Consider the following 13,103-nt stretch of genomic DNA (forward strand, 5'->3'; position numbering starts at 1 on the left):
CTTTTTATTTCCTTGGCACTCGCAGCCTTTAAAAATGCCAGTACAAATGAAAAGGAAAAGGAATAAAAGGGTATTCAGATCAGGAGCTTCACATAGACCCACCCTCCCAGTTTTGAAACCACTGGTTTTCAGTTCTGGTCGTTTGTACTGTTAAGTTCATCACCATGTTAAAGGCCAGGCTGTTATGGTACAGGGCGTTTTAATGATACTCTCGGCATGAGGGGTAGCCCCTGGGACAGAGAATATATGTGGTGTGAGTTTCAGAAGTACTTAATGAAAAGCTCATTGCTGCAGGAGAATAAATGATATCATCAGTCCAGTTCTGATAGGAATATGAATTCTTGGTTAGGACTCAGACATTGCTTAGGGCATGAGCAAGGCCATGTGAGCTATTACACTGCACAAGTGTGCTTGGATGACACAGAAGATCCATTCCTGGTTTTGTTCTTTCGTCGTAACTTGATGCTTTGTCTCTCAACTGAAAAATAAATTAATAGGGAGAGGTGTTTTTGACTATCAGTAGCTCTCCATGGCAGGTGAACCATTGCCTCCTTTTGTAATTTGCACTAGACCACTGAGCTTTTCAGTCCTAACTTGGACCAGTCTGCCCAAGTGTGGTAAGAGCACACAGCTTCCTCAGGTGTCATGAGTCTGCACTCGCAAAAGTGAATTGGAGAACCAATCCAAGCCAGGACACAGTGTTTTCTTCTCGAGGCTTATTTGTTCAGTTCTGGTGTCTAATTGTCATTAACGCAAGCCATATAGAACTATCGATTTTGCTGGAACTGCTCAGGACAGTTATGCGCCATATCACGTGGTGCCCAGAATTTGCTTGTGAGCCTGCTCCTGTGATAAGCATATGCTCAGTCACGCAGAGAGGGAGCACCGTGGGAAGTGTTGCCCCCTGGTGTCCCTTAGAGCTGTTCCCCCACAGCTTCATTGCTGTGCTTGCCAGCCCCCACTACAAATAGGAATGGTGTGGATCGCAATTCCACCGTGTGGAACTGGACGGGGCTTAATAAAAAAAAGAACTTCATTTTGGGGGAGAATACCAGACTGTATAAGCTCTATGACCTTACAGATTGCAAGCAATGATTCTCTGCTTATTTTACATTTTGGAGCATATTTTGTGGAAAAGTAAACTGTTATGTCATCCCACTCATTCTGGGGTGAGGGAGGAGGGAAGCGTTTAATCAGTCATAGATTACCATGAAGATCATGTCTGATGAGAAAAGGAGGAGAAAAATCAAACATGTTCTGCTGGTTTTGGGTGTTTCTATTTACATGTTGTGACAGATGAAAACAAAAGCAACAAAAAGTGTTTATTGGCTTTTAAGAAGTACTTCCAGCCCCAAAGGCAAAACAAAGGCAAAACCGGTGCACAGATGTACACAAAATCATCCACTCACACACCTGCAGTGCCTGTAATTAGAGACTTCTGGTTTCCTGACTCAAACCATCAGGTTTCTAGGCACTGCCCTACTGTATTATACATATTAAAGAGTATTCCTTGCAAGACTTTGTTTTTTAAACCTGTGATATGTCACTAGATTTCCTATTAGGTGATTTCAATTTTACCGGGCTTAAATCCTTTTGCTTTAGATGCTTTCTGTTGTTTGCCTAACATACACATTTGTGTCTTGTTTTCTAGGTTTAGCGTATGCTTTGCTGGCAGCTGTTCCCCCAGTATTTGGCCTATATTCTTCATTTTATCCTGTCTTTCTATATACTTTTTTTGGAACCTCCAAGCACATATCAATAGGTATATGTGTATGGATAACTGAAAGTCTGTGTGTGTGCGTGTGTGTTTAATAAAGTTGTAAAAAATAAAATTGGATAAATAGAAAGTGTAGTTGTTTTCTATAAATTCAAATTTTAAGTGAATAGGAGAAACACAAATGTGTCAAACATTAGCATTTTTGTTGTTGTTGTTAATTTACCCATCTTACTTCAGAAGGAACAGAACAGCATCTTTTATTGGATTAGATCTAGAAATGTGTGCTGTGAACTCCTGAACTATAATTTCATCACTGCAGTCAGCTGTCTGTGTGGTCGGGATGAATCTTTAATTTGCATAATAGAAACTGGGATAGAAAAAAATGATGGTGTTTATTTACCGTAGAGGTGTATGTTCACCATCTAATTGCTTTAATGGTGCTGAGTACTGGAGCAGATTTTGGGACTAAAAAATACAATATTTAAGTAGAAAACTATTATAATTTAATTCCACTTATCTCTTAATAAGAATGACTCCTAAAAAAAAAAACCTGCCAGGATTTTAACCAATTATTTTCCTTTCCTTCTTATTTCAGGCACTTTTGCTGTGATTAGTATGATGGTCGGCGGCGTTGCTGTGAGACAAGTGCCTGATGAAATTATTTCTGTAGGCTATAATTCTACTAATGCTACAGATTCCTTTGACTATTACCATGCTAGGGATACCAAGAGGGTACAGGTAGCTGTGACTCTCGCCTTTCTTTCAGGAATTATCCAGGTATGTGCTTGCAGTTTGCTGTAAGGGCCAGTTCAGATGCTGCTGCTAGGCTTGCAGTTCCAAGGCGTGCTGGGTCACAGTGGATCCCCTGTCAATAGACTTTTGCTTCAGCACCGCACTGTGTAGAACACAGGCTGCTTCGTGGCAGCCACGTAACAGAAGTGGGGAGGGATACATTGGAGGCAAGTCTTTGGCATCTTGGCTTGGCTGGGAAAAATGGGACCTCCCCCTTTTCACTTTTTCCCATACCATCAGAAAAACTCAACCTGATGTTCTCTAATCTGTCCATAAATGCATACAAACACCTATATTTACCCATATCCCACATTGCACCTGCCAGTGGCATGGAAGATTAGGTGCATTGATGGCTGCTTACTAAACTGTGGCTTTAGAGAGGCCAAGTTCAGGTTTGCCTGATCTGGCTTGGGCATCGAGGTTAGAAGAGGTGTCCTGTGGCCTGTCTGCTATATAGTGCTGATGTTCAGGCTACAGTGGGAGTCACACAGATAATATTTCTCTTCTTCATTAGTTATGTTTAGGTTTCCTTCGATTTGGATTTGTAGCCATCTATCTAACGGAGCCTCTGGTGCGAGGATTTACTACTGCTGCTGCGGTTCATGTCTTTACATCTCAGTTAAAGTATCTCCTTGGCATTAAGACTAACCGATACAGTGGACCCCTCTCAGTTGTATATGTGAGTAACTACATTTACTAAACATGCAAATTCTGCATTGTCTGGATCTAGTACTTAAGCCTTTTCCTATTTTTTTATTATTATTATTTTGGCACTAAGTAGAATAATGCTGCAGTATTCAAAACCGGGTATGAGGTCTTTAAGTGCCATAGCAATATATGAGCATCTTAAAGTGCAGCTTGAGTGTGACTTGATAGTTCAGCATGGTCTGAGATGGGCAGATTTTAGGATTCTGCTTAATGTAGTTTTGTAATAAGAGCAGATAATGTTCACTGAAGCAAGTCTCTTGTACGTAGTGGAAAAATGTGCTACTGAAATGCTTCACTGTAGACCAGACATGTTTTGCAAAGCTATGAAATGTTATTCTCAGAACCTTGCCCAGTCTGTGTTTCTTTAATTTCACACACAGTTCCTGATGGGAGTATTCTTCATTTCCTGTTTGTAAGCTGTTTTGTAGTTTGGTTGGACACAAAGTGCTGTGGCATGATAAATGTACCTGTTCTTTAGAGTAGTGGGAAAAAGTGTTTTGAAATAAGGACACTCAGTGTAAAGTATTGCTATTTATTGAAGAACCTAAGCATTAAAACTGATTGTTCAGAGCATGTAGGGATCCAGTATTTGACATAGCTCATAGTTTAATCTTCCACTTGCCTTCTGTCTAACACATAGTGATGCAAGAGGATGGAATAAAAGCCATGCAGTGTAAAGCTATGATTTGGTTAGTATGACTTAAGTAAAACCAAAAGCTCTAAATTCATTTGAATTTAAAACTGACAGTTGGGCTCTGAAAAAAATGTAATGGATCCCATGCAGCAAATTATTTGTTTAAAGGGACATTTCTAATTGAAATCACAACTAAAGCTTTTAAGTTCGTATGAACATTACTTTTCTTGCTGTTATGAACAAGCAGAGTTGAAATCTGAATCATCTGAATCTGATTTGCCTGCCAGTGTAGGAAGCCCCAAGTTGTTATCACAAAATCAATGCTCTGATTTTGCAGACAAGAACTCCTGAGAGGAAGAATAGGGAAAATCTCAGATATCTGTGAAAACCCAAGCTTTTGAGCAGATTGATGGCTCAGCAATAACGAAGCTTCAGGATTTTTACTACATGGAGGCTACAGAAAATACTTTGTGGGAATATTTCTTGTATATTTGTGCAGATATTACAAACCTTTTGGAAACAAGGCTGCACTAATGATTAATTCCTAAATTTGCTGTTTAGTTCACTAATCTGGAAACCAGACATACTAACTGCTAAACAAATAGGAGGGAAGGTACACATGCAAGATGTACTACCAGGACGTCTTGAATATATAATATCCTGATAGTCGCTGTAATTTTCCTTATGTCTAAAGAAGGTTATGTACATCTTCTTTCAAAGACCTCTCCAGAGGTCTCTTTTTTTTTTTTATGCAGTGGAATAACAAGGAGTAATAGGTAAGGAAATCATTTACCCTGTAGCAACTTGCATGTTCCAGCAAGCTTTCTTTCTTTTAACACCCTTTTATAATAGTGTTTTCAACTAAAAGATATTTGGAATAATCACCAGTTAATAATGTCCAGCGGTGTTGCAAGATTACTGTTATTTAATCATATTGCTATGGTAACCTCAGTGGTTGTATCAGCAGCCTTATCATTTTAGAATGGTTTATGCAGCTCTAAGTAGATGTGACTTGCCAAAGAATATCTGAAGGTATTAGAAGGAATTTGTATTTATTGTTTTCAAGTAGCTGCCAGTATGAAATATGTGTGAAAATGTTGAAGATAAGGGATGTAGTTTAGACTTTTTTCCCCATGGTGGATTTTTCTCCAAATTTTTGCCCCATTTGAGGAAGACTGATATTGTAAATGATTGCAAGTGCATCTCCCTCAGTGAGATACTCTGAACTTCTGTGTTTTGTGGGAACAATGGGGATTTTGGTGAGGCACTGATTCATGGTGGTTACCGATGCAGAATAAAAACACAGCGTGTATAATTTACGCTTTTATGGCAAATCTCCATGAAGATTATATTTTCTTAGGAATAATTATGATACTTCTGTTGTGTTACAGAGCATAGCTGCTGTGCTTTCAGAAATAACAACGACCAATATTGCTGCATTGATTGTTGGATTAACGTGCATTGTTCTATTGTTGATTGGAAAAGAAATCAATCTCCGGTTTAAGAAGAAGCTCCCAGTTCCTATTCCTATGGAGATCATTGTGGTAAGCCAGCTGTGAAATTCTACAGCTAAATCATATAACTGTTCTAAAGCTGTAGAAACTGTCTCATTTTCTATCAAGTCTTACTGCGCTTTAGTTGGACATAATTCATTTGATGCTTGATCCGGTTGAAGGTTTGGATACTCATAAGGTTAGAGACTGACATGCCCAAGTTTTAGGCATAAGCTCCCAAAGAAGAACTGAAAACACAGTTAAACACCCACAGTCCCCTATGGCAATGGGTAGGTAGAGATTTGTTGTAAAACCCACTCTATCCTGGAGTTTTGGCACCTGAATGATCCTTTTGCAAGATATACCTCTGAGTGGCATTTCCCACTCAGAGTCCAAGAGCTCAGAACCCCCTCCTGAAGGAAGGTGCTTACAGATGCCTGTTTCAGAGGTTCTGTGGGGCTTGCTTGCTTTTTAAAATGCAGTGATAGAAAGAAGAGCAGGAACTAGTAGGATTTACTACTTAACCTTCCTTTCTCTGTTTCTGAGACTGATAAATGACTGCAGCATTGATTCTGTTTCGAATAACTACTCTAAAATACATGCATAAAGCAGACTATCTTAATAGACACAAAGCCCACATCTCTGATAACCTTTCACCTTGAAAAGTGGTTGGATTTTAAAATGAGTTCTTGGATAACTAGAGCTCTCAACCAACCTGCACAAAATCAAACCCAAGAAAGGGAATAACTGAAGGTGTGGTACAATCTAGATAGAAGGAACAAAGAAAAGGGATGCTGTTGAGAGATGGCGGAGGTGGTGTAATAGGGTATAGTTTGATAGCAAGGCAATAGCAAAGTGATCTTACACCTGTTCCTTTCACTGCTGTTGCACCAGTTCTGTTCACAGATAGCATGCAGGTTATACACATGAAAATACGGCAGTGCAGATGTCCTTGGCTTGTCCTTGCATTTAATTTCTCAATACACTATTCTGCCTGAGCTTGGCTCAGGCAAAGGGAATTTGAGTGATTCAGATCATACCATAGCATGTTCCATTTAACTGTTTCCAAGAAAACTTTATAAAGTCAGTGAGGGTTGAACCTGATGGAGGGAATGTTTACAAATGTGTTTGTCGATTTTTAGGTAATTATTGGCACAGGAGTGTCAGCTGGAATGAATCTGAGTGAGTCATACAGAGTGGATGTTGTTGGGAATATTCCTCAAGGGTAGGGATGATATATTCTTATTCAAACTATACCTTTTCTGTACGGCATGTAGCTTTTATTATAGTAATTTGTAAACATTTATTTCATCTCCAAGGTTACGTGCACCAGCAGTTCCCGAGATTCAGCTCATCCCAGCAATATTTGTGGATGCAATAGCAATAGCAATAGTTGGATTTTCAATGGCTGTATCAATGGCCAAGATCTTTGCCCTTAAACATGGTTACACCATTGATGGGAATCAGGTAAAAGTATTGGGGTTGCTTTGTTGAAAATTCTCAGTAGCACCTTTGTTACATCATTAACATAGAATGGGATATTGGACAAAAATGAGTTTTTCTTTCATAGACAAATCAGGTCAGGTTTTTGACAGCCTACACATTTAAATGCCAGGAATTATTTTAAGTTCTTCTTCTGGCTGTGTTTTAATAACCAGTTTCACTTTTAGCTTCACTTTTGGAAAACATGCTTCTATTAGACTTAGACATATGCATGAATATTAATTGTAGGAACAGCAATTACTTAGCCTACTGTCCTGATGGCCAGCTACTTTCTCTCTGCTTTCTGTAATAGAGCAAAGCATAGAGTTCCCATGTGATAATGCCTTAATTGTCAAAGAACTATTACCTAAGGTTTAGAAATTCCAGTTATGTTTTTTAGTTTCTTTTTATTCCCACCCATTGCAAATAGGCAGCTCATCATTTTCTGGGGCAGCAATTGGCCCCATCCATAGTTAGCATTCTTATCATGATTTGAGTGACAAGGGCTGTGGTTAGGGACTCTCTAGAACTAAAATGGTATGTCATCCTCAGCTACCTTGTCCTTCCTGTGCAATTTAGAATCAGTATTGCAGCTGGATTATTGGTTGATACTTGATATTGTTGTGGTTGTCACGGGAGGCAGAGAGTTCATATGCTGTAACGCATGTCCTAGAGCAAGCATCTGACACAGCACAGATCAGCTATTCCACCTTCTCAAAATGGCTGTCTTCCTCTGAGAGTAAATGGAGTTTAAATGACCTTAACCTACAGAGTTTTACATCTGGTCAGATGAATCTCATCCTTCACATCATTGTTCTTTGTTACCCAAAGAGAGAAAAGTCCATAGCTGCATAAATGGAATCAGCTCTGTTTATGTTAGTTAAAGTAATCATCACTGACCTAAGATAAGCATCTAGATCTTTTCCTCAGGAGGTGCCAGATGCTACTTCACCTGGATGTTAAACTATAGAACTCCTTGTGACAGGATGCAGTGCATGCTGAGTGTTTAAACGGATCAAAAAAGCATTGTACAAATGCAAAGAGAAAAACTCATTGAGAACTGTTCAAAACATATAACTCAAATCATCTCAGTTACAAATAGCAGGATGCAGAGTAACCTGGGGAGGCCTTATTACAAGCAAATACCTTCCTAGGCATCAGAAACACAGTACTGAGGTAGATGGAGCTCTGACCTTGCTCACAATAACAGTTCTCATGTGGGATCTTCCTGATGAAGCAGTGGACACACATTGTTTTTTTCATGTACAGCAATGGATTACCTCCCATGGAAACACAGCCAAGGCTGCTCTTGGTTCTAATAGTACTAAACAGATAGTTTAGGGTGGGAAGCAAAGAACAATGTTTGTATGAGAAACTATTTTCCATGTATATTCAGGGTTAAAATCCAAGTTATCCTCAAGCTGAAGAAATCCTTAAAACAAGCAATGCTGTCATTCATTTTAGTTTTCAGTCTGACTCATTACTGTAACATTTAAGGATGGGAAGTGTCTCCAGCACTTCATGAGGTACTTTATTTAAAAGATGATTTAACATCCATCAATTTGCACATGTATGAGAACCACAAGTATAAGCTACAATAAGGTTGTTTATTCTCTATAATAAGGTTGCTAGAAAGCACTGTACATAAGATGTAGTTATTAATATGTATTGATAGCTCCAGCTTTGTACAGTTGCTAGGTATAACTGCCTTTTGTTTTGCTCTATTGTTTAACACAGGAACTTATTGCCTTGGGAATATGCAACTCTGTGGGGTCATTTTTCCAAAGCTTTCCAATCACTTGCTCAATGTCTCGAAGTCTTGTTCAGGAAAGCACTGGTGGGAAAACTCAGGTATGTAAACCCAAATTTTGAGCCAAACAAAGTTTGCTTTTTGGAGCTCCAAAGCTAGAGTCTGAAGCTTCACTAGATTGCCACATTTCTCTGCCTGGGGCAGAAGGAATAACTGGAGTTTCCCATGTTTCAAATCCGGATTGGGCCAGGATACAAAGCTGCACGACAGCCAAAAGGGGTGAACTGAGTGGGAGGGATCAAAAGTCACTTGAACAACCAGCCTTGTGACAAGCACGAGAGGGGTTAGCTAATCAGTAATACTGCCCTTTGGGGGCACTTATAAATCAATTCTGGCTTCTTTTGTTCAGATTGCAGGTGCTCTCTCTTCAATTATGGTTCTGTTGGTAATTGTGGCTATTGGATACCTCTTTGAACCACTTCCACAGGTAAGGGAGTTTTGCCTCTTAGGCATTGCTTTGTCGGTGAACAGAGGCCAGTGAGTATTGCTTAAAAGAGAGATTGTGGGATGATTAGTAAGCAACACAGTTAGGCCTTGATCCAGAAACCTTTAAATTTTGTATGCATTTTTGCTATAAGTTAGACTAGAAATGAATAACATTTTGAATTTTGAAGGATCCAGCATATTTTTTGTTGTTTTTAATATTGGACATTCTGGACTCTGTCTTTAGAACATAAAAATGATAACTTCAAACAACTCCCCTTTAGAATCATTTAGGTTGGAAAAGACCCTTAAGATCGTCAAGTCCAACCGTTAACCTAACACTGCTAAGTCCACCACTAAACCATGTCCCTAAGCACCACACCTGTGCGTCTTTTAAATACCTCCAGGGATGGTGACTCAACTACCTCCCTGGGCAGCCTGTTCCAATGCTTGACAACCCTTTCGGTGGAGAATTTTTTCCTAATATCCAATCTAAACCTCCCCTGGTGCAACTTGAGGCCATTCCCTCTTGTCCTATTGCTTGTTACTTGGGAGAAGAGACCAACCCCCACCTCACTACAACCTCCTTTCAGGTAGTTGTAGAGAGTGATAAGGTCTCCCTTCAGCCTCCTTTTCTCCAGACTAAACAACCCCAGTTCCCTCAGCCGCTCCTCATAACACTTGTGCTCCAGACCCTTCACCAGCTTGGTTGCCCTTCTCTGGACACGCTCCAGCACCTCAATGTCTTTCTTGCAGTGAGGGGCCCAAAACTGAACATGGTATTTGAGGTGCGGCCTCACCAGTGCCGAGTACAGGGGAACAATCACTTCCTTAGTCCTGCTGGCCGCATTTGATTGCAGCATAGGAATTCTGGGAAGAGGTTAAAAATTTAAAAGAAAGTAATAGCTTAGCTAGGAAAGGGTTGAGGCTGGGTGATGGCTCAGCATAATGAGTTGGTTTTGCTGCAGTTTTACTTATTTGTATAAAAATATATTTACGTGAATAAATATATTCTGACTTTAAAAAAAGTTTGTTTCTGGTGACATGCATAGGATGATATGCAATTCCTGTTTCTTTTTATAGGAGTCATACCTTGGGTTACACTATATCACTGTTGCAGGAATTGTTGCAATATATTGTAGAGAAACTTGAATTTGAGATTATAGTCTAGCTACTACAGGCACTATAATTGCAGCAGCGTGGAGCTCAGGAATATGTGATTTCTCTTGACAGGAAAGAGTAAATCAAACTGTACTGACCAGCTTGCCATTTCTGCAGCTGCAGTAAAAGCATATCTCCACTGAACTACTTGAAAAGTTGTTTTTTTAAATTGAACATCTGCTCAGTAGATTTATCAGTTGTACAAAGCACAGAAATAGAGTTATTTGTGATGCTTTGAAGTTCTTATTTGGCATTGGGTTTATTTTGCTTCTGAAAATTGCATTTGTGTAATATTCTTAGACAGTGCTAGCTGCAATTGTCATGGTGAACCTGAAAGGAATGTTTAAACAGTTTGGAGATGTCGCGCACTTCTGGAGAACCAGTAAGATTGAGCTGGTGAGTAATGCACAGCTCAGTCCATATATTTTACTGTATTAAATTCATGGCTTCTCTTCTTCCTAACCCCCAAAACAGGGTAGAAACTTATCAAGGAGTTACAAATTGGTGTTGCATTGCAGATGAACATAAGACATGGAGCTGTAAGTACCCTAGGAGAGTGATCTGTTGTAGTCAAGAATGTTTTTTGTTGTTGTTCAACAACCTTTAACTCAGGTCAGAAGTAGTTTGGTTGCAGTAAAAGCAAAGCTTTTCAGTGTTGCTATAGGAACTGTACTGGAGACTGTGGGAATGTCTGAGAAGAATTTGAAAAACAGAGTTAACAAAGAAAACTACGTGAAGGTATTTGCCATCTTTTAAGACAAAGCAAAAACCTGGCTGGAGTGGGCCAGAACTAAGAGTACTGGAGGGAACATTTTGGTAGCATTTTTCTCCTGGATTAACTGGCTGGTGGAAGTAAGTGAGAGCTACTTGCAGGCCTTGAATATTGTTTTCATCCTAAGGTATTTGGAGTCTGGTGGTAACAACAGATTCCTTGGAGAATGGGACTTAAGACATTAATTAATATGTGACGGTTTGTCAGATGTTATGTTAGTGCACCTTGAGCTTTTGTGCCCTTCTGAAAGGTTAAGGCAATTACAGTCTGCTATCATGTTGGATTACATTATAGCCTATTCCTGAACAGAAGTGATATGTAGGTTTTGAGGTTGAATTATGCTATTGTTTTTGCTGTTAACAGAAGAGGATGCATAATAATTGAGACCTTTTCTTTGTTTTAGGCCATCTGGGTGGTAGCTTTTGTGGCTTCTCTTTTCCTGGGACTAGACTATGGTTTGCTTACTGCAGTAGCGTTTGCAATGATAACCATTATTTACAGAACACAAAGGTCAGATTTCTTCTGATTTCTTCTTCAAAATTAGTATTTGCTGATCTTCTATGTGGTTTTGTTTGTTTAAGCGGTACAAATAAGCAGAAGACCTTTCCACCCTCTTCAACTGCATGCAGTATAGAATCTGCTTCATAATATAGGTCATGCCCTGTGGCTCTGATCCAGGGTTCACATTTTATTTTTCTGAGAACAAAATTTCTAGAGGGTATGAACTTGCCATTTCAAAGATAAACAGAAGATTTTCGATTTCTTATATTGGTTAATCTTCTTGTTTACTTTTTTTAATGCCTAGAGTTTAGAACTTGAGATCTGCTTGATGACAGTTTCAGTAAATGATTACATTCTGTGTGCACTGTCACAGTCAAGCAGAAGTTGTGTCAGGTTATCAGTAGATGAACGTTTTATAAGAAAGTTCTAATTTATCAAAAAATTGTGCTTGCCCTTCTAGTTTTTCAAATCACTTCTCCTCTCTCCCCATTCAAAGTGACAAAGCTTTTACTGTGAAGCTTTCCAGGTCTACAGCGAAATGGTTTCTTGCATGTGTGGGTAGGATTGTCATGTGAGGCTTCTAGGCTCAAGGTCTGGGACATCTAGGTGGAAAATGTATAAAAGTCTAGGTTTCGGTCTGCATTGGAATGATACCAAATTCTGAGATTTCTGCTCTGCATAAATAAGAGTATTTTTCTGCCATCTCTGCATTGTTTTGTTCTTGCAAACAGAACAGTAATGTACTTTGCTGTCACACTGCTTGTGAGTTGGGAATACTTATCTCCTCAGGTGTTGTCCTGGGAGCAGAGTGGCTCTTTGAAATTGCAACATGTATTCTGCCAGTATGAGTTTCCGTATTTGCAAGATAGTCAATGGAGTTGCACCAGTTCATGCCGAAGAGAATTTGCCCTGTACCTTTGCATGCTTTGGCCTATGTTTTTCAGAAAATGATAACATTACAGTGCTAAGTTTATAAATTGTTTTTGCACTGACAGAAGCAAACTTGTCTAGTCACCAACTGGCCCCTTTATTCTGTTCCTTCCGTAAACTGCCCACTGCATTTGCCCACATTTAGATAAGCTTGTACAAGACAGGCACTGCAGAATGACCATTTAAAATAAGTTTCAATCTGTATTGAACACTCACTTTTCCATTTTATAAGTGATAATACTGAAACAGTTGCTTCCATTTCTCTCTAGGCCTCAATACAGAACCCTTGGTCAGATTCCTGACACTGACATCTACTGTGATGTGGAAGAGTACGAAGAGGTAGGAGTGTATTCTTCTGCACTGAAGAGTTTTATGTAGTGAGCAAAGACGACTGTGGCAATTTTCTGCTTAGCCCTACCATACTGCACATATAGTGCTGTCTGCCTAGCATTCACCTGTGCTTAAGGGAAAGAAAATAAATTTGATTTTGGTAGCAAAAGCTTTTTTGTTGAAAATGCTAGCTTTTTGTACTCTATATATGTTTGACCAGGAGGTGATCAAAAGTAACCTTTATACTAGTTCCATTGTACTAGCTTGTACAAAATGGTAAGGTTTATAGGAATACCACTGCTAAACCTGCTATGTACACAAGTGCGTACAAGGCCACCTTCTTTACTTTT

At 39.3% G+C, this 13,103-nt stretch overlaps 1 protein-coding gene across 9 annotated transcripts in view; it reads left to right on the forward strand.

The window, feature by feature from the left end:
* The window catches only part of SLC26A5 (solute carrier family 26 (anion exchanger), member 5), a 37,583-nt gene that overhangs the window by 17,847 nt on the left and 6,633 nt on the right, over positions 1–13,103 (forward strand). For 7 of the 9 annotated variants that reach the window (XR_775230.1, XR_775231.1, XM_010580905.1 and 4 more), the window contains exons 4-14: positions 1,652–1,762; positions 2,313–2,494; positions 3,024–3,188; positions 5,243–5,395; positions 6,487–6,569; positions 6,664–6,811; positions 8,564–8,677; positions 8,986–9,063; positions 10,521–10,616; positions 11,396–11,502; positions 12,693–12,762. Coding sequence is in view for 6 of the 9 variants with exons in the window: in XM_010580905.1 (XP_010579207.1) it covers positions 1,652–1,762; positions 2,313–2,494; positions 3,024–3,188; positions 5,243–5,395; positions 6,487–6,569; positions 6,664–6,811; positions 8,564–8,677; positions 8,986–9,063; positions 10,521–10,616; positions 11,396–11,502; positions 12,693–12,762 (1,307 nt within the window). In the remaining 3 variants the exon portion in view is untranslated. The remainder of the gene's footprint in view (positions 1–1,651; positions 1,763–2,312; positions 2,495–3,023; positions 3,189–5,242; positions 5,396–6,486; positions 6,570–6,663; positions 6,812–8,563; positions 8,678–8,985; positions 9,064–10,520; positions 10,617–11,395; positions 11,503–12,692; positions 12,763–13,103) is intronic. The other 2 variants (XR_775232.1, XM_010580910.1) reach the window with 2 other exon arrangements.

This window comes from Haliaeetus leucocephalus, unplaced genomic scaffold (genome assembly GCF_000737465.1).
Source record: "Haliaeetus leucocephalus isolate CR32 unplaced genomic scaffold, Haliaeetus_leucocephalus-4.0 Scaffold751, whole genome shotgun sequence".
Classification (NCBI taxonomy): Eukaryota; Metazoa; Chordata; class Aves; order Accipitriformes; family Accipitridae; genus Haliaeetus; species Haliaeetus leucocephalus.